At 38.5% G+C, this 25,463-nt stretch overlaps 1 protein-coding gene across 5 annotated transcripts in view; it reads left to right on the forward strand.

Moving 5' to 3' along the window:
• The window catches only part of PALLD (palladin, cytoskeletal associated protein), a 185,572-nt gene extending 164,837 nt beyond the window's left edge, over positions 1-20,735 (forward strand). For all 5 annotated transcript variants that reach the window (XM_015625025.1, XM_015625027.1, XM_015625026.1 and 2 more), the window contains 8 exons: positions 409-630; positions 5,484-5,633; positions 9,484-9,578; positions 14,595-14,727; positions 15,705-15,912; positions 16,626-16,791; positions 17,533-17,666; positions 18,635-20,735. In XM_015625025.1, coding sequence (XP_015480511.1) covers positions 409-630; positions 5,484-5,633; positions 9,484-9,578; positions 14,595-14,727; positions 15,705-15,912; positions 16,626-16,791; positions 17,533-17,666; positions 18,635-18,807 — 1,281 coding nt within the window. In that variant the 3' untranslated portion in view covers positions 18,808-20,735. The remainder of the gene's footprint in view (positions 1-408; positions 631-5,483; positions 5,634-9,483; positions 9,579-14,594; positions 14,728-15,704; positions 15,913-16,625; positions 16,792-17,532; positions 17,667-18,634) is intronic.
• Positions 20,736-25,463: the final 4,728 nt, after the last annotated feature.

A 25,463-nucleotide genomic window follows, 5' to 3' on the forward strand; every position in this document is an offset into this window, starting at 1 on the left:
AGCCATCTGGAAACAAAACCCACCCTAAATCTGTCTGTACCCTCAAGGAAATATTAGCGTGTTCCTTTTGTTTTTATGAACTGCCTCAGAATACTTTTATTCTTATAGGATTTTTTAAAAAAATGGAAAGAAAGCAACCAATGACTTTCTTTCCCCGTATAAATTAGACCTTAAGACAGCATGAAATACAGTTTTTGCCTCATACCAGATGTCTTGATTGTTTCATAGGGAAGTTATTGGAGACATGGATTATAGTGTTTTTCTTCAACAAGATACATTTTCCTTTTATATGTAAAAACTTAATGGATTGTTAAAGATCAGTAAAATAAAAAAATCCAAACATTCAGAACATATCTTCATAAGCAATGTGTTGAAGCTGGACACTAATATCTGCCTCTCGTTTGACAGGAATATAAAGTCTCCAGCTTTGAGCAAAGGCTGATCAGTGAAATTGAATACAGGCTGGAGAGATCTCCTGTGGAAGAATCAGATGATGAAGTGCAACATGGAGATGAACCTATTGATAACAGTATGTCACCATATTTTGAGATAAAGCTGAAGCACTACAAAATCTTTGAGGGAATGCCAGTCACATTCACATGCAAAGTGGCAGGAAATCCAAAGCCAAAGGTAAGGAAAGATGGTAAATATTTCTAGAATGTCTTGGAAGAGTTCTGTGTTGGTACCTTACCATCAGGCTCTGGACTCTGTGGACTCTATCTTACAGGAACAGGAGTTATTCACACTTGACAAGAAATACTCCTAACTGGCATAAACTGCAAATCTCATGTGGCATAACTGGAGTTATTTAGTCAAAATTTAGTAAAAAAAATGCTACCATGAGGCTTCTGCTCTCAGTTCTCCTGAGACTTCTCAACTATTTTACCTGGAAGTGATGCTTCTGTCATTTTCAGAGTTACCTTCAGGCTACATTTATAGCACAGAACACAATGCAATGCTAGAAAGCCCCACGTGAACTGGCACAGGACTCCCAAAAGCCACCTCATGTTGCTAGCATGGGTAATTAGTTCAGGCATGGCAACATGCTAATGCAAAAATCTGCGGGCTCCAATTCAGAAGCCAGCATGGTATCTCTCATTCCTCAGCATCTACACACACTAACAAGACTAGGTTTTACTGGAATGTAGGAGAAGGCGTAATAAAGTACCATAAGGTCCCATATATCCCAGCAGCAAGATGAGACATGATGGCGAGGTTTTAGTGATGAACTTCTGAGGGAGGGTTGGGCTTGGGAAGTATTTCCTTGTAGCAAATGTAAAAGTACCAGTTGCGTGATGTCAGTAGTTTGGAAGAATGCCCTCCTTGGGGAGGTTGCATACAACCATTTCAAAAATTACTTGGCAATCAACTGACTGATTGTGCCTCAGGCAAAAGGCAGCAGCTTCTTCAAGTCCCTGGCAAAGCCAGTGTCTTCCCTGTGAGGTCCTCACAGCTCTCACAGTGACCTCTCGTGGACAGGGGCTCTTCTCAGAGAAGATCAAAAGATGCCCTATCTGTTACATAAGACCTTCATGAAAGCACTCACATCCAAATCTCTCATCTAGTGTAGGCTTTACGGGTACTTACGATTTCAAATAGAGATAAATGGAAGTAACTTTACATGCCCAATGATATGTGTATGATACTGTACCAGCTGTTAATTTAAAAAAAAGGACTTTATGAGGTAGCAGAGGAAGAGAAACAGAGAACTAACGCTACATCTACATCAGCAAAGAGTGCAGACCAGAAGAAAATCTCTAGAATGAGACATCTATCCCTGCACACGTCAGAAGGTTTTACTCCACGCTAGCTCTAATCTCGTCCCACAGACTGAAGCAGATGCACATTTGATGAGTTCTTGGAGCACATTTTTTGGCTTAGTTTCATCTGAAAGGAATCCAGTTCTGTGCTCCAAGAGCACAACATTATGTGAACCACTGCAAAGTGGGGTTGATCAGTATACTTATATCAAAAAAGCACTCCTGCTTCAAACTGAAGACACACACACTGAGAAGATAAGCCCAGGTTTTGACTGAAACCAAACTTTTCGTGTTTAGCATTCTGAGATGACCGTAGGCAAGAGTCTGTTGTGCTGAACAAGGGTGGAATGCAAATGGGTCTGTTGCTGACAGAAGTGCAGTGTGTGCACAGATACTCTTTCTGCCTGAGGCTTATGACTAAGTTGCTAGATGACCTATTATGAGTCAGCCTTAGTCAACTTCACCATTCCCTAATTTCCACAGTTTCCAATTAAGGTGTAGTTTCTCTATCTGATTTAAGACAGATGAAAGGGGATGTCTCCTTTCTCTCACTGGGCCGATAAGGATTGCACAGCCGAGAAACCACATTCCTAGTACTTCCCCTAAAGCACGCCCTCACAGAGGAGCATCTGATGTGAATGCCCTGTGATTCACAGCGATGTTCTGTTTCCCTGCACTGTCAAAGCCTGCACATGAAGAAGTGATTTGCTCTTGCACGTGGAACTCTGGCCCTTTGTTCCATTCACTCGCAGATGCTTTGTGTAATTTGTTAAGTTGCTTGGGATGGAACCAATATCAGTCCTGTTGTATGGCTACTTGTTAGCCAGGCTTCGAAAATGTCCCAGGCCCCTCATCTGCCAGAGCATTCCAAGACAGCAGTTTTGTAAAGCTCAATGGCTGAGGGCTGCCCTTCTGCTGTCATTTGTTGAAGCTGGAAGTGTTGCTTGTGAATAAATTTTTTACTTTGGCAAATGAAAAGCTGGAAATAATTTACTAACTTGAAGCTCCTCCCTTCTAAGTATTCTGTCAGGTCTGCCAAGGAATGGTTTTGGGAAAGACTGTAGTGTTTCTAAAATCTGGCATTCATTACAAGGGATTTTTCTAAGCAGAGTTATTGGCTTGATTATTTTTTCCCCTGAACATGCCATGTAAATTGAATACTGATGTGCAAATTCTATCTTCATATATGACTTTTTAAATCTGAGCCTACTCTTTCTTCTAACCTTTGGCGTAATGTAAAACTATTTTCTCATCAAAATGAGAAACCTGTGGTGCTACAGGAGGGACTATGGAATACTTCTTTTTAAGGGATTATTTCTCCTCAGAATTTAGACAATGCCATACAAGAGGTTAATCAAGAAACAAATGTTATATAAATCTCATACTGAGCACTCTTCACATGGCTGAATATAATTCTTGGGTGATTAAAAATGCCTCTGTTGCCCAAGATCAAACCCTCCCTTTGTACTGTGTGTGCCATTGTATTCCTAGTCATTATACACTGGTTTCTGAAAATTTGGTGCAAATAAAAGTAATCCAGATGCAGTGTTCAGTGCCTACGTAGTTTAATGGTACATTTATTAAAATTTATCCTAGAAAGAAAATACTTCACTGCAAGGGCCATTGTCTCCTGCAGTGGTAGTATTTTACTTATTAACTCCATGTCAGATAAAGGTAATATTAAGAATTTACTACTCACGTGGGATGCAAATGCTTTTAAAGTTAGTTGAAATAAGTTTTGGACAACATATACATGATGTTTGGATAGCTGGTTCAGTTAATATTTGTGTGTATTTCCATGCACGTCTCCTGATACTTCTAATAAGTGTACTGTTATTAAATAGTTACTACTTAATGCAGTAGATTTCCAAGCAACATCATGACACATGTAAAGCATGCAAGTTAAAACTCATTTTTTGCAGCAGTGTTGCTTTAGCACCCATTAGCATGTGTATATAAGTGATCAAATATCTCTTATATCTCCAGTAAGTGCTCTGTCAGCAGACAAGAAGACATGACTAAATCTTTTGTTCAGGCCACAAAGTCTCTGCAAGGCTGCTGACAGATGAAATGGGAAACAAGCATAACCAGCTATTGAGGAAATGAAATCATTTCAACTTACGCACAATGCTTTTAATTTAAAAATCATACACAGTAATAAATTTTTAAGGAAAACTTCCACTCATTTTCACAAAAAAAAAATCTCCATTCTTTTTTGTGAAATTCAAAAGTATATCCTTAACTCTCCCCCAAGTGAGTGAATTTCAAGCTTTGAAATGTTGGCACATATGAAGAACCCAGCAGATTAAACTCTATCAGGAATGGAATTGCACATTGCTCTGTCACTTCGTTTTTTACTAGAGAGCCAGTACCCTTTCCTCACTCTTAAGCCCTAAATTTCCACTTCAAGAATGAGCCTGAGCAAAATGTGTGTGTTTTCCTCATGCTAAATAGTCCCAGCATGACCAGGACAAATACAGCTGTACTTTGAATGAGTTGGCCTCGTAAAAATGGTGTAGGTATCCACACTAGTAACAGTGGTGTAGGCACAAGTGTCTCAAATGCTGAGCACAATGTTATGTGTAGTACACCCTTCAGAAACGACCAGTAAATAATGTTCTACTTAAATAAGGGTTTGGGCAGCTGAGTACAGCTTTCCCAGGATAACATTTTTCAGATATTCCTCTGTGTGTGTTCATGCATACACAACATTTACTTTTGATTCCAGCAGTTATCAGTTTGGGATTTTACTTTATTATTATAATATTTTTTTTTAAATCCTGAAAGCCAGGTCAATTTTTTTTTCCCTTCAAGTTTGAGGCACTAAAAATACATTTTTTGTGTGTGTAATTCATGGATTACTGTAAGATATTATCCTGCATACATCATTTTTTTGGCTCACTGAAAGTATATCTTGGGTCAGCCAGAGAATAGAATTATGTATCAAAAGTACTGGAAAAGCCCTCTGTTTGATAGCCAATGTAACTGCTCTGTGCAGCTTGGAACTGTGCTGGTGTTGGCATGCAGTTATTAACGGATGTCGATGTGCTGCTTTGCTTTGAAGTATTTCCTATTACTTTGCAAAGCTGTCCTGTCACACCAGGGTGACATTGTTAGTTTCAATCATGTCATTACGCTGAGCTGGCCCCTCCACACACTGAGCTGCTCACTGCCAGTGGGAGCAGCTATATCCCCTCTGGCATTTTGGTCCAGTCCAGTCAGCGTAATGGATATGAGACAAAACGGGTGTTTCAACAGTGAGATCATTGCTTCTATTTTATTCATCATTGAATTAATTAAGCCTATCATTATCTTGGGTTTTTCATCTGTTTTTATTTTCTGAAAAGAGACCAAAAGCATTCTCAAGTTTTTTCTACAACTTCTCCAGCTTTAAGCAAAATAAACGTAAAATTATTAATCTATAATGAAATTAGTAATCTTTTCTTTGAAATGACATTTAGTTTCAGTTCTTGAAATGTTCAGCCCTTATGCACCTGAACATTTTGTTGGAAAATGTTCAGGCTGTTGTTTCTCTTTGGTCCACTAATAATCTTGTAACTGTTCATGAAAGTGGCTCATAGAAAGAGGAGCTGATCAAAGCAGTTTTCTTTTACTACTTACCAGAGAGTTCTTCAGCAGTTAAATTTGTTAGTGCTATTAAATGAGAAACTATGACAATGAGCACCCACCTCTTACCAGCTGTGCTTTGTTTTCTCTCTGCAGATTTATTGGTTTAAAGATGGGAAGCAAATTTCTAAACGAAGTGATCACTACCGAATTCAAAGAGAACCTGATGGAACTTGCTCGCTGCATACTGCAGCCTCCACCCTGGATGATGATGGGAATTACACTATTATGGCTGCTAACCCACAGGTAAATGAAGGTTTGGCTCCAGAGCAAACATCCTTCTGGACATAAATCTTCAGAAATCTATCTCATCTCACATATGCATGTTTTAATTAAATGATGAAGTCACCATAAAGTATGCAAGTTAGATTTCTGTTTTCGTCTTGCATCAGTAGGGTGGGACTTTTTTATCTCCAAGAGATTAGCAACTCAACAGTAGTTTTTTTTCCTATGGTTTGAGGTTTCAGGGGGAGGGGTGTCATTTTTTAATTACTCTTCCATTAGTTGTTTCAGCTGATAACATTTCAGTATTCTAACTGAGCATGGATAGCACGTATATATAAAGGGAGAAAAACATCCAATTTACCAGAAGAAGTACCAGTCCAGCAATTTAACTTTCTTTTGTTGACCCTACTCACTGACTGAGGCCAGTTTTTGAAATTAGTGGGAGTATGTCACACCTCAACCTGCTTACATTAGGCAGATTGCAAGTGTGTAAGGCAAAAAAAATCTATCACTATTATGTAGCAGGCCTGTGTCTATCTTAAACTGCTTTTCTGAAACACAGTTTAGCAATGCCATTTTTTCTTTGCAGATTTAATACAAGAGCTGAGGGTACACAGCAGAAACCCACTAGTTCATTAGACAGGGCCAAACTTACAGGTCATTCATCCTATGGAAGCAGCTTTTTCAATCCACTTTTCCTACACCACAGCAAGTTGAGGGGAAAGAGTTGCCTGTGAGAAACCAAAGCAGTAACATAACTTTTGGGATGTAATGAATTATTTTCTTGTGCAGTGCCAAATATCTTGCCAATACTAGGCCTGCAAGGAGAATCGCGCTGTAGAATAACAAACTGTATCACTGAGACAGAGTTTAATCTAAGCAGGAGTGTTGTGCTCTGTTTTGCACGTTGCTAGGTTACTCAGCATGACACTGCCATTTTTGTCTCACTCTTCAGCTTGTCAGTCCTGCTCATACTGCAGAGGGCTTGTGAATATAAGGGGTTGTACACAAGGGCAACACACAGAGCAGCTTTTGGGTAGATTCTATGAACTGAAGTGCTTAAATATGGGTGGTTTAACTATTATTTCTACATATATAACTAAAAGAAATACTTATGAAATCTCATAAGGCTATGGAATTGTTCAAGCTGGGAGCTTTTACACATAGATGACATTGTTACAACACTTGGTACCATTTAAACTGTGAAATTTCACAACAGGTTTAAAAATATATGCATGCTCAAGGTAAGAAATGGTTCCTGTTTATCTTCCTCTAAGTGTTGTCTCAATGCATGCACAGAATTTCACTGTGTAGTGTTACTGTGTGATCCAAAGTCTTGGAGAACTTGGTGAACAAACTGCCTTTGTGTTTGGGCACTGTACTCTGTCCCTGAATATTTACAGCCTCCTTTGGAGCATTTGTTGTTCTGGATAATGCTCATTCAATGGCACAAGAGTGACCCAGGTTACCAGTTCTGGTCATTGATGGCACTACTTTGTTAGTGAGTTTTTGGATGTACTAAAATGAGCTGGGTTTGTGCAGTTCCCAGCTTGGAGCTTGAAAAAGCAGCTTTGTTAAATGATAAAATTCTGTGCTTTTGCTTTTTCCCCTCTTTGGAGAAGAACCAGAAGCATCTTCCTCTGGCTCCCCTAAACAAAACATCTGTGTTTCACCAAGCCCATTCTATTCTCTTTTTTACAGTGTAATTCTCAAGCAAACATACTTATCTCTTCCACTATTTGCTTGCTTTTACTATGCATTTAACAGTACAATGGAGGCAAAGAAGGGCTGTGAGTTAATGTACTAGCCTTTCTAATGTACTACACTCAAAGATCTGGATTCCAATTCTTTTAAGTCATCCTGAGTGGAAATAATCTTGGCAAAGTCTTCTCAATTCTAATGGAAAGTTGTCCACGTCTCAAAGCTATCACAAACTTAGGCAAATTTGGCAACCATTCCTTAAGAAAGCGAAGTACGTCAATATAAGGGAGCTCACATCAGAACTCCGATGGACTGGTAGATATTTCCTAGGCTGTCGCTGTGTTTGATCATTGCTATTGGAATCACCAAACTCTAAAGCAAAAGGTGTGTTCTCAGCTGATAGAAATTGGTTCTGTTAAAGCAAAGGATGCAGTTCATTAAGGCTCTGCCAGTTCATGCCATCTCATGACCTGGGCTAACATAATGGGATTAATGTTGTAAAATGCTTTGTTGACAGACCCTGGAGATCATCCATGGTAGTTAACACCTCAGGCCCCATTGCCCATGGTGTAAAGTGCAGCGACCTTTACTTAAGAGTCAGAATTAAAGTTCTGATACACCACTGGGGTTTGTGGTAAAATTTGCTATAGAAGTTAATACAAAGCAAATGGACCCTGGGCTTAGACAAACACAAAACCTTGCCTGGTTCAGGCCTTTAGTTAGAGGTCATATCCCTTAACTGAGCTCTATGGGCTCTCATCAAGTTCTTATTTTCACCTTTCTTTTTATCCCAATCTCTCTGCTTCTTTGCATTACACACCCAAAGTCCTTGGGCTGGAGTTCCCTTAGTTTCTAGGACATCGTCTCATTAATTACTTCCCACTCATGTCTTCCTTCCTCTTCATCCTGTGACTTTTCTGAAATCTTTGGTTTCCTGCTATCATTCCTAATCTTCACTATCCAAATTCCCTTTGTGAATTTACCTTATTGCCCTTTGTGTTTCCATTTGTGACACCATCATGCATTGAGATATGCAGAAATGATCCCAAACTATGTGTATTCATCACCTGCCAGAAAAATATTAATATGTAGTGGTAACCAAAATAGAAATCCATTTGTTCCAGATGTCTTTAATGGTCTTGTAACATGAGGGGAAAAATAAAGCTTTTACATAAGGAATTGCTGTGGGTCTTGCACAATGGCTTATTTTAATGCAGGGATTTTTCTTGCGGGCTAAATGGGTCATGGGAATAGAAGTGGAACACAGACTTCATTTCTAAGTGAACACAAAAGTTGTTGCTATTTGAAGGCTTCTTGTGAGCACAGTGAAATTGTTTTTTGATGGGCTTTGAACAGTTCTTTAAAAACGGCTATTTGCAACCCCAGAAATACTGTGATAAAAATATTTGTCACTTTTGTGCTGACAGACTTTGAGTGTGGAGCTCACAGCTTAGAGCTGAAATACACTGCAAAGCTGATGTGGATGTTGCCTTACTGCTACTAGCCCAGGGGGCACCAACAACCTTACAGGGCAGTTCCATCCCAACTCTGTTAGGACTAGCGCTTGTGCTTTAGAACCTGTCTTCTAAAGTAAAAAGTAAAAGAAAAAAAAGGGACCAAATACACCAGAGCTGTGTTTTATTTAACATTCATTGAAAATAACCTGAATTATCACCAATGTCCATTAGCACAGCTGTGCCTTTCGGTGCAATTCCTCAAACCAGGTTCACTCTGCAGAGAGGACCTGTTAAGTACCTGTCAAATTATTTTGGTTTTCACATTAATGAGGGGTTTTTTTGAGTTGTGGGCCCACCAGATCAAGTAGAGCAATCCACTTTGGAGGTAGCAGCTCTGCTGTTTACTGCCAACAGTCACCATGGGCCATCTTCAGGACCTTGAACTTGTCATTCTGCTCACTTGCCACACACAGAAACCTCCTGCCCACATCAATAACAGTCAATGAGAACATGATTGCCAGTGGTATTAACAGTCTTTTTTTTAAAAAAAAAACAAACAAGTATTACAGTCATAGTCATTCTAGTCTGTTTTGTGTTAGATTGGAAGCTAATAAAATGGGTAGGCAAAAAAAACCAAACAACAGATCAGGTTGAATGTTTATTATTACATATTTTAAGTCTTTTAATGTTCCTTTTTTCTATCATCCTAACAGGGCAGAGTAAGTTGCACAGGCAGGCTCATGGTTCAAGCTGTAAATCAAAGAGGCCGCAGTCCTTGGTCACCTTCAGGTCAGCCTCACATAAGAAGGTATTTGATGCTTTTTTTTTCTTTTTTTTTTTTTAATAATATGGATTTTGCAGAATAACTGGGGTAAGGTAAAGAATGTGAGGTAAGCAGATAAGTTAAAGGCATGGCATTCAGGAAGAAATGTGACCTCTGCTGTCTGAAAATTGCTGCAGAACTTGCACACTCAGAAGTATAAACAACCTCTGAAATGACATGACTTTTAAATATCTTTAAATTTCCCTGTCTCCTCATCCTTTTTCTGTGGTGTTCACTAGTTACTCTGTATCTCAAATTACACTATCAGTTGTTGGGAAGGCTCTTGTCACTTAAGATTTTTAAAAATATTTCATGTGATTAGGATTCTACCAGGAGCCTCCAACTTCTGCAGCTTCTAGGAAATGTTAATTTAATAACTGCATGCCAAAGAGGTTTATCAGATTTATATCAGAAATATCTTAGTATTTCAGTATTTAATATTTCAGTTCAGTTAGAAGGAATTATGAGTCAGATATCAAGTATTAAACTTATCTTTGGTGAGTTTACCATTATTCCCATATGAAGCTATGGGTTAGGTTTTTGGGCCATATAAGGGAATTTTCCCTTCAAGTATTTTTTTTTTCTTTGCCCAAAGCATTTATGAGGCTGTTTAGCACAACTAAGACAGCTTTAGATGATACAAAAAAAATTATTATTTTGGTTACCAGAACTGTTTTCAAGGGACTGTGAGGGCTCTGGTTTCTGGACTCTGCTATAATGAGGCATGTGCTTTGCTTAATGGTTCCAACAGCCATATAATCTCGATATTACCTAATTAATATACAGAGTACAAGTAATTACACAGTCAGTGCACAACCAGGAAAGGATTTCTGTAACAGTACTGGTACTAGTGTGTAATGTAGAACTGCTGCATGTAAAACAGGCTTTCTTCCCCCTTCTGGTAGCTATAAAGTATTAGGAAGTGAGTCTGGTTGGTTAAAAGATCTTGTCAGTCTTATTCCTACATGGAACAAACTGCAACCCTGAAAGCATTTCCCAGCATTTCTCAGAGATGGCCACCAGCTCCCTCTGCAGTGTGACAGCCTTTGTGTTAAGCCTAAAGCTCAGAGTGCCTCTGGAGGGGAATATCCTGCCAGGCTGCACTGTGTGAACAGCACAGAAAAGTTTGGGACCACCTGGTGTAGCCTGTCCAGTCACTGATGCACTTAGCACCTTCAGATAATGGGTAAAAATGGAAAGTCCATGGGAAAAGGAAAAAAGGGAAAAAGCTGCCATGAAGAATCAAGCTTCAGCTGAATGAGTCAATGTACATGGGGTTACAAAGGGGAAAGACCTTTAAAAGCAAAGACAATGGGAAGACAGGGGTGAAAACATCAAGCAGCTGCCACTCCTGCAGCTTCCTGAAGGACAAAATGTGTGTGTCTCTCTGTGATGGACAGAACCCTCAGGTAGTAATGGAGGAGGCTCTTTCCAATCTCTCCAAATGCATTCAAAGTCCAAGGCTGCTTCTGGCTGGTATTTTATTTTCTAATGGAGACAGGCACTCAAGCAGCTGCTATTGCTTTGGGTTGGGTGTTCAGTGAGTAGTGAATTATAAATAAGGGATTTCTGTACTGCAGGTTAATTAAAACTAGGGCAGTTATTGGGGATTCTTATTTCCTGTAAAATTACCATGAGAAAGGCTTACGCCATTCTCTTTGCTCTGGAAGAGCAGTTTCTGTAAGCATTCAGCACAGAATCTAGTTTAGTGACAGTTCTCACTACTCCCACCAGAGAGTCCACACAAGACTGATAAAATGGAAGCACATAAAACCTTCCTAAGAGACTATTGCCATTGGCTTTTCTAATGTAATATCCCAAATTACTGTTCCCCCATATACTGTGGTATTTGTCATGTCTATTGCCATTGACTTTTGATAAGTAATATTCCTATGGTACTACAGTATTCTTTCTATAAGCTTTTCTGCTTGAGAGTAACAAAACAGTTTGCTTCTTTTATTATGAGTGTAATTACTAGCTTAATGAACTTTATGACTTGTTACACTCTTGACAGGCTTTTTTTCTGAAATACATTTCATCTCTTACAGAATGTGTTCTGGCAGAACTCTGGGGTTTTATTTCATTCTTAATATACTTTTCTGAAATTTGCTTAGCTGACAAACATCACTTTCTTAACATCACTTGATATGGGTGGCCACTTGAATTTTCTGATGTGTACAAAGCTTGGATTCAATCCCTTAGATGACAACGTGTTCAAAAAACATTGTGTCACCTAAGCATGGCAGCCACGGTCTCAAATTTAAAATGCATGAGAAAATAATCTTAAAATGCATGAGATTTAAAGAAGATTTAAAAACTAAACATTCCTATCACCTTGCTCTCAATTAGGGGATTAATTTGAACATAATCTCCTATATTCCAAATTAGTGATCGTTACCATATGGTCAGTCATAAAGTTTTCTTATCTTCTTGCTCACTGGAATTCCCAGTGCCTTGTACCATACCAACCCGTGGAGTCTCCCCTGGACACATTTAGTACATGATGTCAGTTCTGCTGAAACTAATCTCTGCAGTGTGATGTCTGCACTGCAACTCCGAAGAGCCCACAATGAATCCAAGAGTTATTCCAGTCTTTTTGTCACTGCTAGACATCTGAAGCTACTTTGCTCTACTCATTTCATTTTATTTTAAAACCACAAAATATTTTAGAATTGAAATGACTCTAGTTTCACCTTTCAAGGCAAAGGCTTAAAAGAGAGTCTGTGATTTTAGGGTGAATTTACAAAGAGGTAAAAAGAAATGCAACATCTGTGGTCACAAATTCTTAACTTCTTTGTTTTCCATTTTTTTTAGCATAAATTCCCCCCACACACACCTCCCAGTTTGGACTAGTGCTGCCTTTTCCTGCAGCTGCAGCAATGAGATGGTGGCTTTCACACTCCTGTGGTGCCAGTCACCTGTTTGGCAGCTTTATGAAGCACCAGTTACTTGTACTTTGTTGGCAGCTTATCAACAGGATGCTTGTCAATAATGTGGAGGCAGATTTTGCTCAGGTTGCTTGCTCTGTGCAGCACCCACTTGACTAGGTACCATCATTTCTAGTCAGTCTTGCAGAACTCATTACCAAACATTAGTACACTTGTTCCCTATTGCTCTCCATCTGCCATCCCATCTACCTGCACAAGGCATCCATGCCTCTGAAATTGATCAAAGTTGCATATGAGCTGCAATGTTGGACCTACTGAAGTAGCTTTAGACGTGAAAAACTGTGACGTGCTTCAGACATGGATTTAGGCACCTGAATAGTTACATGAGCTCTTAGTGTGTGCAGGGATGTCAGTGTGTTCCCCAGTTCAGTATCCAGACATACATTATTAAGCAGTATGGAATAGATATCTACACAAGCCCCCCCAGCTCTTCCATTTGCCTTTAGTTACCACTGTTGGAAAACTGTTACGATCATTAAAAAGTCAACATTGAACTGTTAATAAGAGAGAATACATAGCACAGGTGATGCTTGTGAATTCAAGCACAGCAATAGCAGAGAAAAGGGCAACAACAGAGCAGGGCAAAATAAATCAAATTCAAGCAACTCTAATTAAACTGCAGCTTCAGTGGAGCAGAGCGTGCAGCTGGAGTGTTTATCTTCCATGCAGCAGTACAGCATCTTGTTTTCAAAATGTAAACATTGAGGCTTTTAGGCTCTTTTTTGTTGTGAATTATTTTAACCTGGAGAAATTACCTTGGGGAGTAGAAAATGCATATGGGCACCTATACTGCAGCATAGACACTACAGACAGTGGGCAAAACAGAAACACTGGCAAAAATTAACATCATGTGGGATTCAAAGAAGAGAAATTCACAGTAATGTGTCATTGATAAAAGTGGTCTTTGGAGGATATTTGAGTAGCTCCTCTCTTTTACACGGGATGTTACTGTAGGCAGCAGCTGGCTCCAGAATGGAACCCACTGGAGCTGATCAGGCAAGGACAAAAGTGGATATACAATTTTTTTTCAAGATTTCTTGATTACTAAATCACACAAATGGAAAAATCTAATTTCAGTGGAAACAAAAATGTAGTTAAATGAGGAACCACTTAAAAAAAGGTTTGATGGATTAAATTAACAGGCAAGAATAGCAAATGCTGAAAATGGATTAAATGATATTGTGGAATCTTAAGGTGCTTGATACTGTGTATGGAAACAGGAGTTATTTTTCTTTCCTTTTTATTACTTATCAAACTGTTTATGATACCTTTATTAAAACTATTTTAAAAATATTAAAAAATATATAAAACAACAACAACAAAAAACAAACAAACCAGCAACCAAAGTTATTCTCCCTATTGCTCACAATTGAAATCTCATTGTTTCAGTTCCACAATTTGGTGGCATTGAAAATATTCAGGAGTATGTCATACAAAAAACCTGTTAAATGAGGAATAAATATATCCACAGCCATGCAATACATAGAATTTTCTGTATAGTCTTCACTACTGCAGAAAAAGAGAGGATAAGTCTGATGTGAAAGGTTTCTTGTCAATTGAGATGAGCTAGCTTTTAGCTGCTGTTATTTGCTGAAAGGGAACCATGATTAATTAACATTCCATGTAGTTTCTGGTGTAATCAGCAGCAGTGAGGGGATTAAATACACAGGACACTAGACATGGGGAACTGAAGCTACATGCTAAGGCCTGTCAGCTTGTTTTATCTGTATTTCAGTGATTTAAAAATGAAACAAAAACACTGTCATTCATAAAATTCATTGATGTTACAAGCTATTATTCTATAGCAATGTTGTTTTATATGTCAAAGTTTGTCACAACATGTGAATTAAATGAAAGTAATTAAATAACTGCAGTGTCATAATTAACTCAGTCTGGGTCAAATGCTACCAGTGCATGTGCGTAAATATGGGGCGATTACAATATCAGTCAAAGAAGTGGTTTAAAATTTAAACCAGTCTTATAAGTGATTATGGTTCTTCTGATTTAGCAGAGAAAAAAAAAATAATTTACCTTTATTTCATGTTATTTTAAGACCACGATCTCGATCAAGGGACAGTGGTGATGAAAATGAACCAATTCAGGAACGATTCTTCCGGCCTCATTTTCTGCAGGCTCCTGGAGACCTGACTGTTCAAGAAGGAAAACTATGCAGGATGGACTGCAAGGCAAGTGTCATGCAAAGGGTAGCAGCAGCCTTTTGATAACATCAGCTGACTCAAAAACCACATTGGTTTCTTTTCAAAGCAATTTTGCCTATTGGCAGTTTCGGTGCCTGTTAGTAGGGTAATTAATCTCATTGCTTATGAGTATGTGGACAATAAAAGTTTACCTCCCCTCCAATGAAAGTGCTTCAGGCAAACCTTAGAGTTCACAGTAAACTGATTTATAGAATTCAGCTATGCTGGGGTGTGGAGGAAAGCAGCACACAAAAAAGACAATAAAAAGACAATGTGTTTCTACATTTTAAGTCCTTTTACTACTTGAGTTTTGAACCGCGTTAAAAGTTTCAAACAGTATAAACCTGATTTATGACTCTGCTGAGCAGAAATAATTCAGGCTTGTGCGGCTTGTGTTTACTTTATGCTGACCTATTTGGGAGAAGCTGTTTTCTCTGAAGCAAGCTCCCCACAGCAAGTGGCACAGCTTTTAAGAGCGTAGACTTGTCCACACAGACCAAGCTGTGTAGGTGGTGCTATCACTAGGGCACACCTCAGTGGAATGCAGTTTCAGAGGTCAGTAGTTAGTCAGCTAACATCTTTTTGTCTGCAAGTTTTCCAAAAAAAAGTTAATCTAGAAAGGACTATCTTCTCATTCCACCTGAAGAGCAAACAATAAAAAAGACAAAAGGTGTCACCCTGCCTTTTGTTTTGCAATGTATTATTATTTAGCTTCTAGCCTATCTACACATTGATCTTTTTTCAGTCGCGCCCAGAAGACATCATGGAATTCAGGGAGTTGGCCAGAAAGTAAGTAAATGACTACAACTGACTCAATGTGTAAATCAGGACAGAATTGGATCTTTAAATCTTTTGGTACACTTGCAGTAGCAAACCAAACCAAACTTCCCTGAAATAACAAGTCAGGACTGCTCCAGTGTTTCATGTGACTAAAAAAATTTCCCACTGTTCTCTTTACACTCAAGGTTAGTGGATTACCAACTCCAGACTTAAGCTGGCAACTTAACGGCAGACCAATTCGCCCTGACAGCTCTCACAAAATGTTGGTGCGTGAGAATGGGGTGCACTCCTTGATCATAGAACCAGTCACATCCAGAGATGCTGGAATCTACACCTGCATTGCCAGCAATCGAGCTGGTGAAAATTCATTCAGCCTGGAGCTCACTGTTGCAGGTAACATCTTCAGGCTAAACTGTCAGACTGAGCACTGCCAGGATAACATGAAAAAATGAAACGTGAATGACGTCAAATGACACACTGGGGGGTGGAGGGTAAGAAAAGGAAACCTGGCAGTAACAGAAGGATGGTGTATTTATAGGTGAAATATTCACGTTATGTTGTGGCATAAGTTGACTGGCATGTAATGTCTGTGCACAGAGTTATGAAAAGGGGGCTGCTGGCCTTGAAGCCACAAACCAGAGTATTTCCCTGGATGTTTTTTTTTTGTAATGACAATCTGTGCAGACCCACACCTAGCCCCAGGCAGCCAGTGGGAATGCTTTGTGCATTTCACAACACGTCAGACTAATGGCACTGCAGACTTCTGGTAGAGAAGGTCCTTCTTCAGTTAGAAGTCCATGCTTTTGTGGAATATGGGAAAGCACTTTTTAGCAAGCATAATGCAGACAGTTTATCTAGTTGTCATCCTCTACTTTTCAATTATTTTAGGAAAGAATCAGCTCTTTAGCATTCACTTTTCCCCCTATTAAAATAATGATAGGACTGTTTTCTTCAGAGAAACCAGGACTGAACTTCATGATTAATGAAGACAACGCTTACATTTCCTGCTACTTATGTCTTTCATAATTGTTTTTAGCACACTGCTGAAAGAAAGGCTATGTTTTCATAGACAAGTGTCAACATAATTGCAATCTTTATTTTCACAGCTAAGGAAGTACAAAAAGCACCTGTGTTTATAGAGAAGCTACAAAACACAGGTGTGACTGAGGGATTCCCAGTGCGACTGGAGTGCCGAATCTCAGGGGAGCCATCTCCTCAGATATTTTGGAAGAAAGAGAATGAGTCACTCACATACAACACTGACCGAGTGAGGTTAGACTGGCTTAGAATAATCTCCCCATGTGTAACTTCAATGATGATTTATCTTGTTAAACAAATAAAAACCTAAAAGGTCACATGAACACTTTGTGTAAAGGGTATGTCATAAATATTAACTAGTGATTGTAATAATTTATGACATTTACTCAAACTTGCAGCCAGCCTGGTGGCTGAACCAGAAATAAAATGTTACTTGTTTTCCATCATTAGACTTACACAATTACCTCTGCACTCTAAGCAAGAGGAGAACTAGTTTTACTCTTCCTGAAGCAAGACTACAGAGACTTGCTAGTGAAAATCAAGGCTCCAAAGGAACACTGTGCTTTTCAGCAGAAGCTCTGATTCATAATTCTGCTGTACAGTTAAACAACTAAGATTCAGTATTTTATATTTTAAGATCTTCCTTGAGTTTCTTTATCCTTTCCACAAAAAGTCTGGGTAAGATCGGGTGATCCTTCTAGTCCAGATGTCTTAATCATAATTGTGAAAGAAAAGTTACTTCATGTGGGGTTTTTTTCAGTTTTCAGTACAGGATATTAAACTGCCAAATTGTCAAGCATACTCAAGCCTTTATTTTCTACTTTCTCATTTCAGAGGAAGTTCCATTTGAATTAAAATTTTAATTAAACTACAATCAACCTGTAACTAAGATTGGGTTGATTTATAATGCAATTTTAAAATAGCCTACACTGGTTTGTGATTTAAATAGTAATTTTCTACTTTTCTTTTGATTAGCATGCACCAGGATAACTACGGCTACATTTGCCTGCTTATTCAGGGAGCTACAAAGGAGGATGCTGGCTGGTACACTGTTTCAGCTAAGAATGAGGCTGGGATTGTGTCTTGCACTGCCAGGTTGGATGTTTATAGTAAGTAGCTTCAATTTTCATGATCATATTAATCCCCCTAAAAGCAATAGCTCTGTAAGTTTTGGGTTGTTCACAGAATGGTTTACATTGGTCTCTCTTTCTTTTGTTTATAGTTTCTCCTCAATAGTAAACATCTACTTCAAGACAACAAATGCTCTGTCAAAGTATATTTCACTATCTTTCAGACACCTAAAGCAAAACAAGCTTGCATGCTTTCTGTTTTTGCTTAGTAGATTAAATATAACTAATTAACAAGAGATAACAGCATGATCATATGATTTTTGTGGATCATTATTATGATTGTTTTGCTGGCACTTCCTTAACCTTTAGTTTTCTTTTGTACATTAGTCTGTAATACACCTGTGACAGCTACCAAAAGAGTAGTAGATGTTTTTATGGCTTTCTGCTTAATTTCTCAGTTTGTTCCAAAGCAGCCCCACCCATAGTGAATGTTTCCTTAAAGAAGTGTCTCTTACCAGTCTTCCCATAGCAAGAATTAAGGGTGGGGGGGAGGAAGGGGAGAGACTGATAAAGGATAGATTCTGGGGTGGTGCTGGAAGTGGGAATTGTAAGAGATTTGGCTCATCATTCTTCAGCATACAAGGGGTGGCAATGGCAACATAAATGCAACAACTAACCCTGGAATAGACCTGTTACTGTAATAGGTGTGCACAGAAACAGCCTTCTTTGCTGTCACCCTTCTCAGTGGCACAAAGAAATCTAGAAAACAACGCCAAAAAGTAACACAGACTCTTGTATTTACTTACCACATTTGTAGGTGAAACTAGATGCTGAGAAAAAAACACAAAAAAAAATGCCAAGAAATTAAACAAATTTACCTTCGATATAATGGTTTTCTGCTTCTCAGAAATTACTATCTCCTTCACAGAGGGTTGACTGAACATCTGGCACACTTAGATGCACAGCTCAGGAAGGTTAACATTTTTTCTTTCCTTTTTAATCTGTAGCTCAGTGGCAACAACCCCCTCAGCAGACCAAGCCAAAGAAGGTGCGGCCCTCAGCCAGCCGATACGCTGCTCTCTGTGACCAAGGACTAGACATCAAAGCAGCTTTCCAGCCTGAAGCAAATCCAGTCCACCTGGCAATGCAGCCTGGCCTGGTAGAGAGCGATGATCTGTAGATTCAACTGCTGCTTCCACCATTTCCTCTCAAAGCAGAAACACTGAAAGCCATTGCCTTGACCAATGATACTCCTATGTCACTTTATGCAAGGGCAGACACCTTCATGTACAAAAGATAAACAACAAACACAGTAACCATGTATTCCTTATTCATTATACCAAATTAGAAGAATAGATAGATTATTAATAGAAATGTACACATTGCACAACAAATCACACTCACCAGTTCCTTTACCTATGTTGCTTCATATTCCTTTTCATAGAGGCCAAAATGCATCAGAGAGATTCTTCACTACATACCTTTGTAAGCAGTAGGTGGATGCTACACAATCTTAACGGTGCAAGATGTTTTCTTCAAGGGTTATCAACAGTTCTAAAATGGCTACACATTCTGACAGCTACAATGAACAAGTGCAATATTTTAAGAATAAACAGGAAGGGACAAGGAAAAGAAATGTAAGCAAATGCTGTATCTCTGCAAACTGCTTTCTATTCAACAATGAAAAAAAAACAACTTTCTGTCAATGCTGTTTATACGGACATCAACACCCTAACTTGCAATTCATTTGTGTTTTTCCTTTTTGCCATCTTGGAGGAGGCTTATTTACAAACATGTAGCAGTGGAGTCTAAGCAGAAGTAATTTTACTTCTGCAGGACAACAAAGTGTTGACACATAGTAACAATCTATTCCAGATTACACAATGGCAACTAGATGGGAAGAAATGCTGATAGTATAAACCACTGCAGTGAGCTACTGCAAGGGGTGGGAGGGGGACTGGGCAAGAGGATGAAACTCTCTGGATTTCTGGACAGCAGTGTGTAACCTTGTAATACTCCCGTTAAAGATTCTGAAATTCTAAGGGGAGCTGAAAAATAGAGGGAGTGTTTGTATGGGATGTTTGACTGTTCAAAGCTTGTATAATATGATGAGGATTTTAGAAATGTATAGTAAGTGAAAAATGGGTTGAAACTGCAATATGGATTCAAGCGACAAGTATACACCACAGGTGATAGGTTTGCAAATCTGAGGAAGTAGAAAATGAAAACATTCAAAAAAATCCAACTTGCTTTTTGTTTTTTCTTCTCAACATGTCTCTGGTTGATTTTATTTTTTCCTTCTCCTGACCACAGGCAAATGTCAACTCTTTTAAAAGAGGGGTGAAGTCTGTGCACCATAGGTGAAAAGCTTGAAGGCTGCTTACAGAATGCAAGGCAAATCCACTTGGAAGTGGAGCCCCACTTAAGTCACACCTGACTAGGTAGTTTTAAATTAGAACCAAATGAATTACAGTTGAAGGGGAGGGAAGGAGAATGAATGGAAGAATTACTAGGCCTGACAAGGAAAATGAGTATTTGATGGTACGAGCTACGATACTTTGCTAGGAAAGGAAAGCACTGTATTCCTTATATGAAGCACATATATGGTATCTTTCATTATTTATAATAAAAGTGTTGAAATCTTTTATCTCAGTTCATTTATTCAGAAGTCCTGTACTTAGGGGTTTGTTTGTTGTTTTTTTAAAAAAAAATTTTGTAATTGTGTACACCATATATTGCATTACTGCTATACATGTATTGCTTTGTAAGTACACAAAGTTTGTTTTGTTTTTTAGTGACTAATAAAACTTTAGCACACAAGGTAGTACTATTCTGGTGCAGGATATGACTAGTGATGGGGATGGTTAATCTAGATTAACATCATAGTCTGTCAGGTGGGAATAATCTGATTTTATTATAGAAGTATGTCATATCTTTTGCCAAATTTTCCTCAACTGTGACATGCTAATTTACTTTTTTATTTAGCTTCACTAGCATTATTTTGCCACCTTTTATTTGTATTTATAAAAATGTATTATCATTATGTTGGACTGTTGTGCTGATATAATGTGGGTTTAACATCAATAAATATTACACAAATAGAAAGTTTTCCTTCTGGTAAAGATTAATAACTGTTTTGGTACAAGCACTGAAGTGTAAGATTTAGAAATTTTAAATATTATTAAAACAGATTAAATGAAGCCTATAAGCAGCATCTAAAAACTACTAGAATTTATCAGAATAATCTGCCTGTGACCTGGAATTCTTGTTTGAACAGAACAGAGGAACATTACTCATAAATTCTGAGAAACTTTTGCCAAATAGAAGAACTGGAAGATATTTTTTTAAAAAATAGGTTAGAAAATAGGCAGGTCTTGTTTTGTGTTTCAAATAATTGCAATACATCATCACTTTACAACTGATTCTAAGTAAAAGGCATGGTCTGAGCATTGTTAAATTAATTTAAGAACCTGATAAGACAATATAAAAAATTTTAAAAAAAATTTACTTACAAAATCCTTACTATTAACTAGTTTCTTCTTATCAGTGTGAAGATACCAGGGAAGATGTAAGATTATCCATTTTTTCTTTTGGGTTTACACTTCAAGCATTGATCACTACAAACAGGCTTATGTCAGCAATTAAGTGAGCACTGACATTAATGGCAGTACTGCAACTGAAATCACTGTAGTTGTGTCTTCACAGTACATTTGGCTTTGGCTTGGGGACTAAAAAGCAGACTGCTTTTTGAGCTTGCTGAAGATGAGGTCATCATCACTTTTTGCCTCTGTATATATGTACAGACACACTTAAGTAGTAAATCACATCTCTAAGCAGCAACACTGTTTTTATGAAAACATTCAGCTGTGCTGTTACTTAGTTACTGGGACTGTTTGGGCTTACAAAGTCAGAGATAGAAGCGTGGCACAAGCAAATTAACTTCTCAAGCCAAAAAGCAAAAATTCTTGGAAGCATCAAAGTAACTTTCAGAAGTTTAATCTTCTTCTACATAGTCCAAAGACAGATAGTAAGATGAGAGTGTACTTTTTGTCATATTTTTAAGACTAAAAATAGGACTTTTTGCAAGACTTCCAGCTCAGGTATGGGAAGACTTTAAATGACTTAGGAAGCTATCAGTCCAAGCATATTCACAGCAATCAAAGATTCAATGCAACAACAATCAGGATGATGACAGAAACCTTTCAGGAATACCAACAGTGAGGTGCAAAATTCCACATGCATGAAGGTTGTTCCAGCTGGTGGAACAGCTTACAGCTTAGCACACAGTGCCTTTATCCTACAGCTTTAAGGCAATAGCATCAATTAGTTAACATTCACAATTTGCTTGCATCACAGCTAACTGGCAGCTGGGGATTAAAACCAGTACAACTTGAAACACCAGCTTATAAATCATTGTTTCTTTCTGCAGCACCAATTTCAAAGTCTATTTTAAATCACTTAGGGTGTATGCCAAGAGATGCCTTGATCCCCCACATCTGGACCACTACATCCTCACCTCTGCAAGTAGCCCAAACAGATTTCATATGTAAGTACTTCATGAGCTCACATTATCCAACACACCATGATGATGAGGGGATGAGCTGCATGCTCTGACTGCATGATCCAGCTGCCAAACTCACACTGTGCACTAGATAAATTCATGCATGGACTAGAAATGCCTGCTTGGATTATGCATATTGGCTAATTCACTCCCTCACCATTCAAATGTAGATGCAAGGAATAGAATTTACTGACATTTATTTCATTCTCCTGAACTAAAAGAAACAGCCTTTCCTCTGCACAGATTTTCTGTTTGAACAGAAATACAAGCACATAAAACACATCAGGCAGATGGAAACACAGCTCCTGCCCCAAGGAATTTACAGTGTATTCCAAACAGCACACAGTATTCTTTGACTTGTCTTAAAGCTTGCAACTCTATCTCAAAATTAAGCCACTTTGCATTCCCTAACAGAAATGATTAAAGTATAAAAAGATCTAATACTGCACTGTATCTCTATTAAAAATGTGTTTGGAACATAATGCTCAGTCATGTCTAGAGCAAAAAAAGCCAGACAACGAGCAGCAGTACCTGTACAGCAGTGATTTCAGCAGCCATACAGATGGAGATGAACTCCAGTTCAACACCATTCAGGAGAAATTTTGTGCTTTACAGAACAACTGCAGTGTAACAGGTTACCCTGGGGATTGGCCAAGTCTTGTAACTATCACTTTTTAGTTCTGTAGTAGCATAAATGGTCCAGAAAGAGCTGAACAAGAAAGCAGAACAAAAAAATAACAGTACATGGCAATTGCACAGAATGATTACAACACTTACAGAAGGAGCTCTACAACTCCCTTCACACCGAATGGATTATGGTAGGTCTTTTCTCCTGTGTGTTTAACAACAGCTTCAGGGAAACATATTGTCAAGCTTTTTTTGGACAATCCTTGGCCCAGACATCACAGACTATTTGTAGACAACTGAGGGTACAAAACCCAGAGTGCCAAACAGGACCTTTCTGAGCTACTGCAAAAGGTGCTAAAAATAAGGTAAGACTTCCTATACAACAGGCAATGTACCTGTAATCTATTGCAAATTAAGGATATCTTCATGTTGGTGTCCTGAAAATTATGGTGAACCGTAAAATTACAGCTGCTCTCTGTTCTATATATGCATTTCAACAACAAAGCTACAAAAGCCTGCAGAGAATAGATGTGGTTCCAGTCTGCTGCTGGCAGGGACATCTCACAATCCAGAATCATACATGCACACTAAATGACACTGAAACAAAACAATACAAATTACTATACTCCTTCTTTGAAGTTGCGGGAAGTTTTCAGTAGAAATTTACCAACTATCTGAAAAAGTAGGAAGAAGGTCATATTGAGAGGAGCAGAATTAAAACACTGCAACTGAGAGCTTTTAACAGGTCATTGGCATCCAGGTGTTGACAGTACGGCCTCCAGCACAGAGCTGGAACATGTAGTTTAATGCGTTCAGCATTAGAAATATCCAGCTGGGAGATTTGCAAGTTAGAATTCACAAAATATCAAACTGCTTACTAAAAAGCTTCAACAATACCATATAATCAATTTGCAGTTATTCTTAAACAAACTGTTCAAAATCATACAGCAATTCCAAACCCATCAGCACACTACACGTGTAGGGGCACCTCAGTACCATCAGCCAGCAGCCTGGGAAATGTTGAGGAACATCCACACAACTCCATCTGTTCAGTGACATCTGCCCCACACGCTCCCACTGACACTGCCCTAATGTGTGTGTAATGAGACCAAGTAAGCTCTGGTGGCTTTTACTTCGGTGTTGTCTCATGGGATTTGATACTGACATACTCAAAATGGCAATTTTGTTACATACAATGAACAAAATATATCGCAGACCTTAACAGATATGAGCTGTTAACATAAAAAATAAAAACATAAAAATACCAGAATACTTGTGCTTATAGTCATGCTGATCCAAAGATATCTGGCAAGGTACAGATATTTTTATTATTATTTTTATTAACAGATGCATCTACAGCAAAAAGGAACCTTTAGCATATGATCTGAAATAGAACACAATGCATGCAAGAAAATAAAATATAACTTGGGACTTAGCAGAGTTCTTACTTCTTCAGGCACTAAGTACACCCAATGACTTCTCTCCACAACTACACTTGACCTGTCTTTTCAAACACTGATTAACTGAATCAAGTGGGTGCACCTGGCCTTGAAGAGTTCCTTTTTCATTTGCTTTACCTAAATGATCTACACTGTTCTTCCAGAAAAAAAAGTCACATAATTGCAACAGGCAATATACATTTCAGAGTCATGCAATACAACCTCACAGTGTGCAACACATGAAAGTAGGAAAATTTGTCTTAGAGGAATGAAACAGATTTTGCAGGCTGGCATTTAGATTTCACTGATCTCAGTAGGAAATCCTTTCCATCTTTAGAAGTCATGCCTTACAACCCCCATATGGAACTGGATTTACAAAACCAGTAACAGGGATGCCAGACACCAGCTTTGCATTTACACAGGCAACTCCACTTCCCTAAAACAATACAGGTTTACTCACCAAGTCATTACCAATACAGTAATGCCTTAGGATAGACTGCCCTCAGGAGGCCACAGTGAAACCTCTTCATGGGATACAACCCTAACTCAGCATGCACCAACTCAGCCAACATTATATACATCTGTTACCACAGTCTGCAAAAACTCTTCCCCACCAGAGCTCCTCCACACAGCTGCAATATGTTAAAAAAATCCCAAACCAAAACCACCTCATGAACATTTTATGTGTCCTGCTACAAACTTCTACTGACAATAATCTCAGAACGACAGATGGCTTGTGTTGGAAGGAACCCTGAAGATTATCTAGTTTCAAGCCGTCTGCCATGGGCAGGGACACCTCCCACTAGACCAGGTTGCTCAGAGCCCCCTCCAGCCCACCAATTGCAATAAATGCCTCAAGTGTAAGAGAAGACTGTGTTAATACAGTGAGTTCATGACAGCAAATTCTAAGTTACAAACGTACTTCTTTAGAGAACAGCAGAAGTAAGGCTCCAATGACCTACCTAGGGCAAAAGATGAACAACAGTAATCCATCATCTTCCCAAAACAATGCAGAGAAGACATACAAAACAATTAACTTCCTAGGTCTATAATGTGCTTCAACTAAACCCCAGAATATGCAAATCACACTACCTATGAACTTTGAACTGAATCAAACCAACAGAAGAACAATTTTACATTTCCTAACTTGGCAGTGACAAGGCAGGTCACAGTGATGAGTAAAAACTGCAGTACACAACCTTCTTTTAG

This window comes from Parus major, chromosome 4 (genome assembly GCF_001522545.3).
Source record: "Parus major isolate Abel chromosome 4, Parus_major1.1, whole genome shotgun sequence".
Classification (NCBI taxonomy): Eukaryota; Metazoa; Chordata; class Aves; order Passeriformes; family Paridae; genus Parus; species Parus major.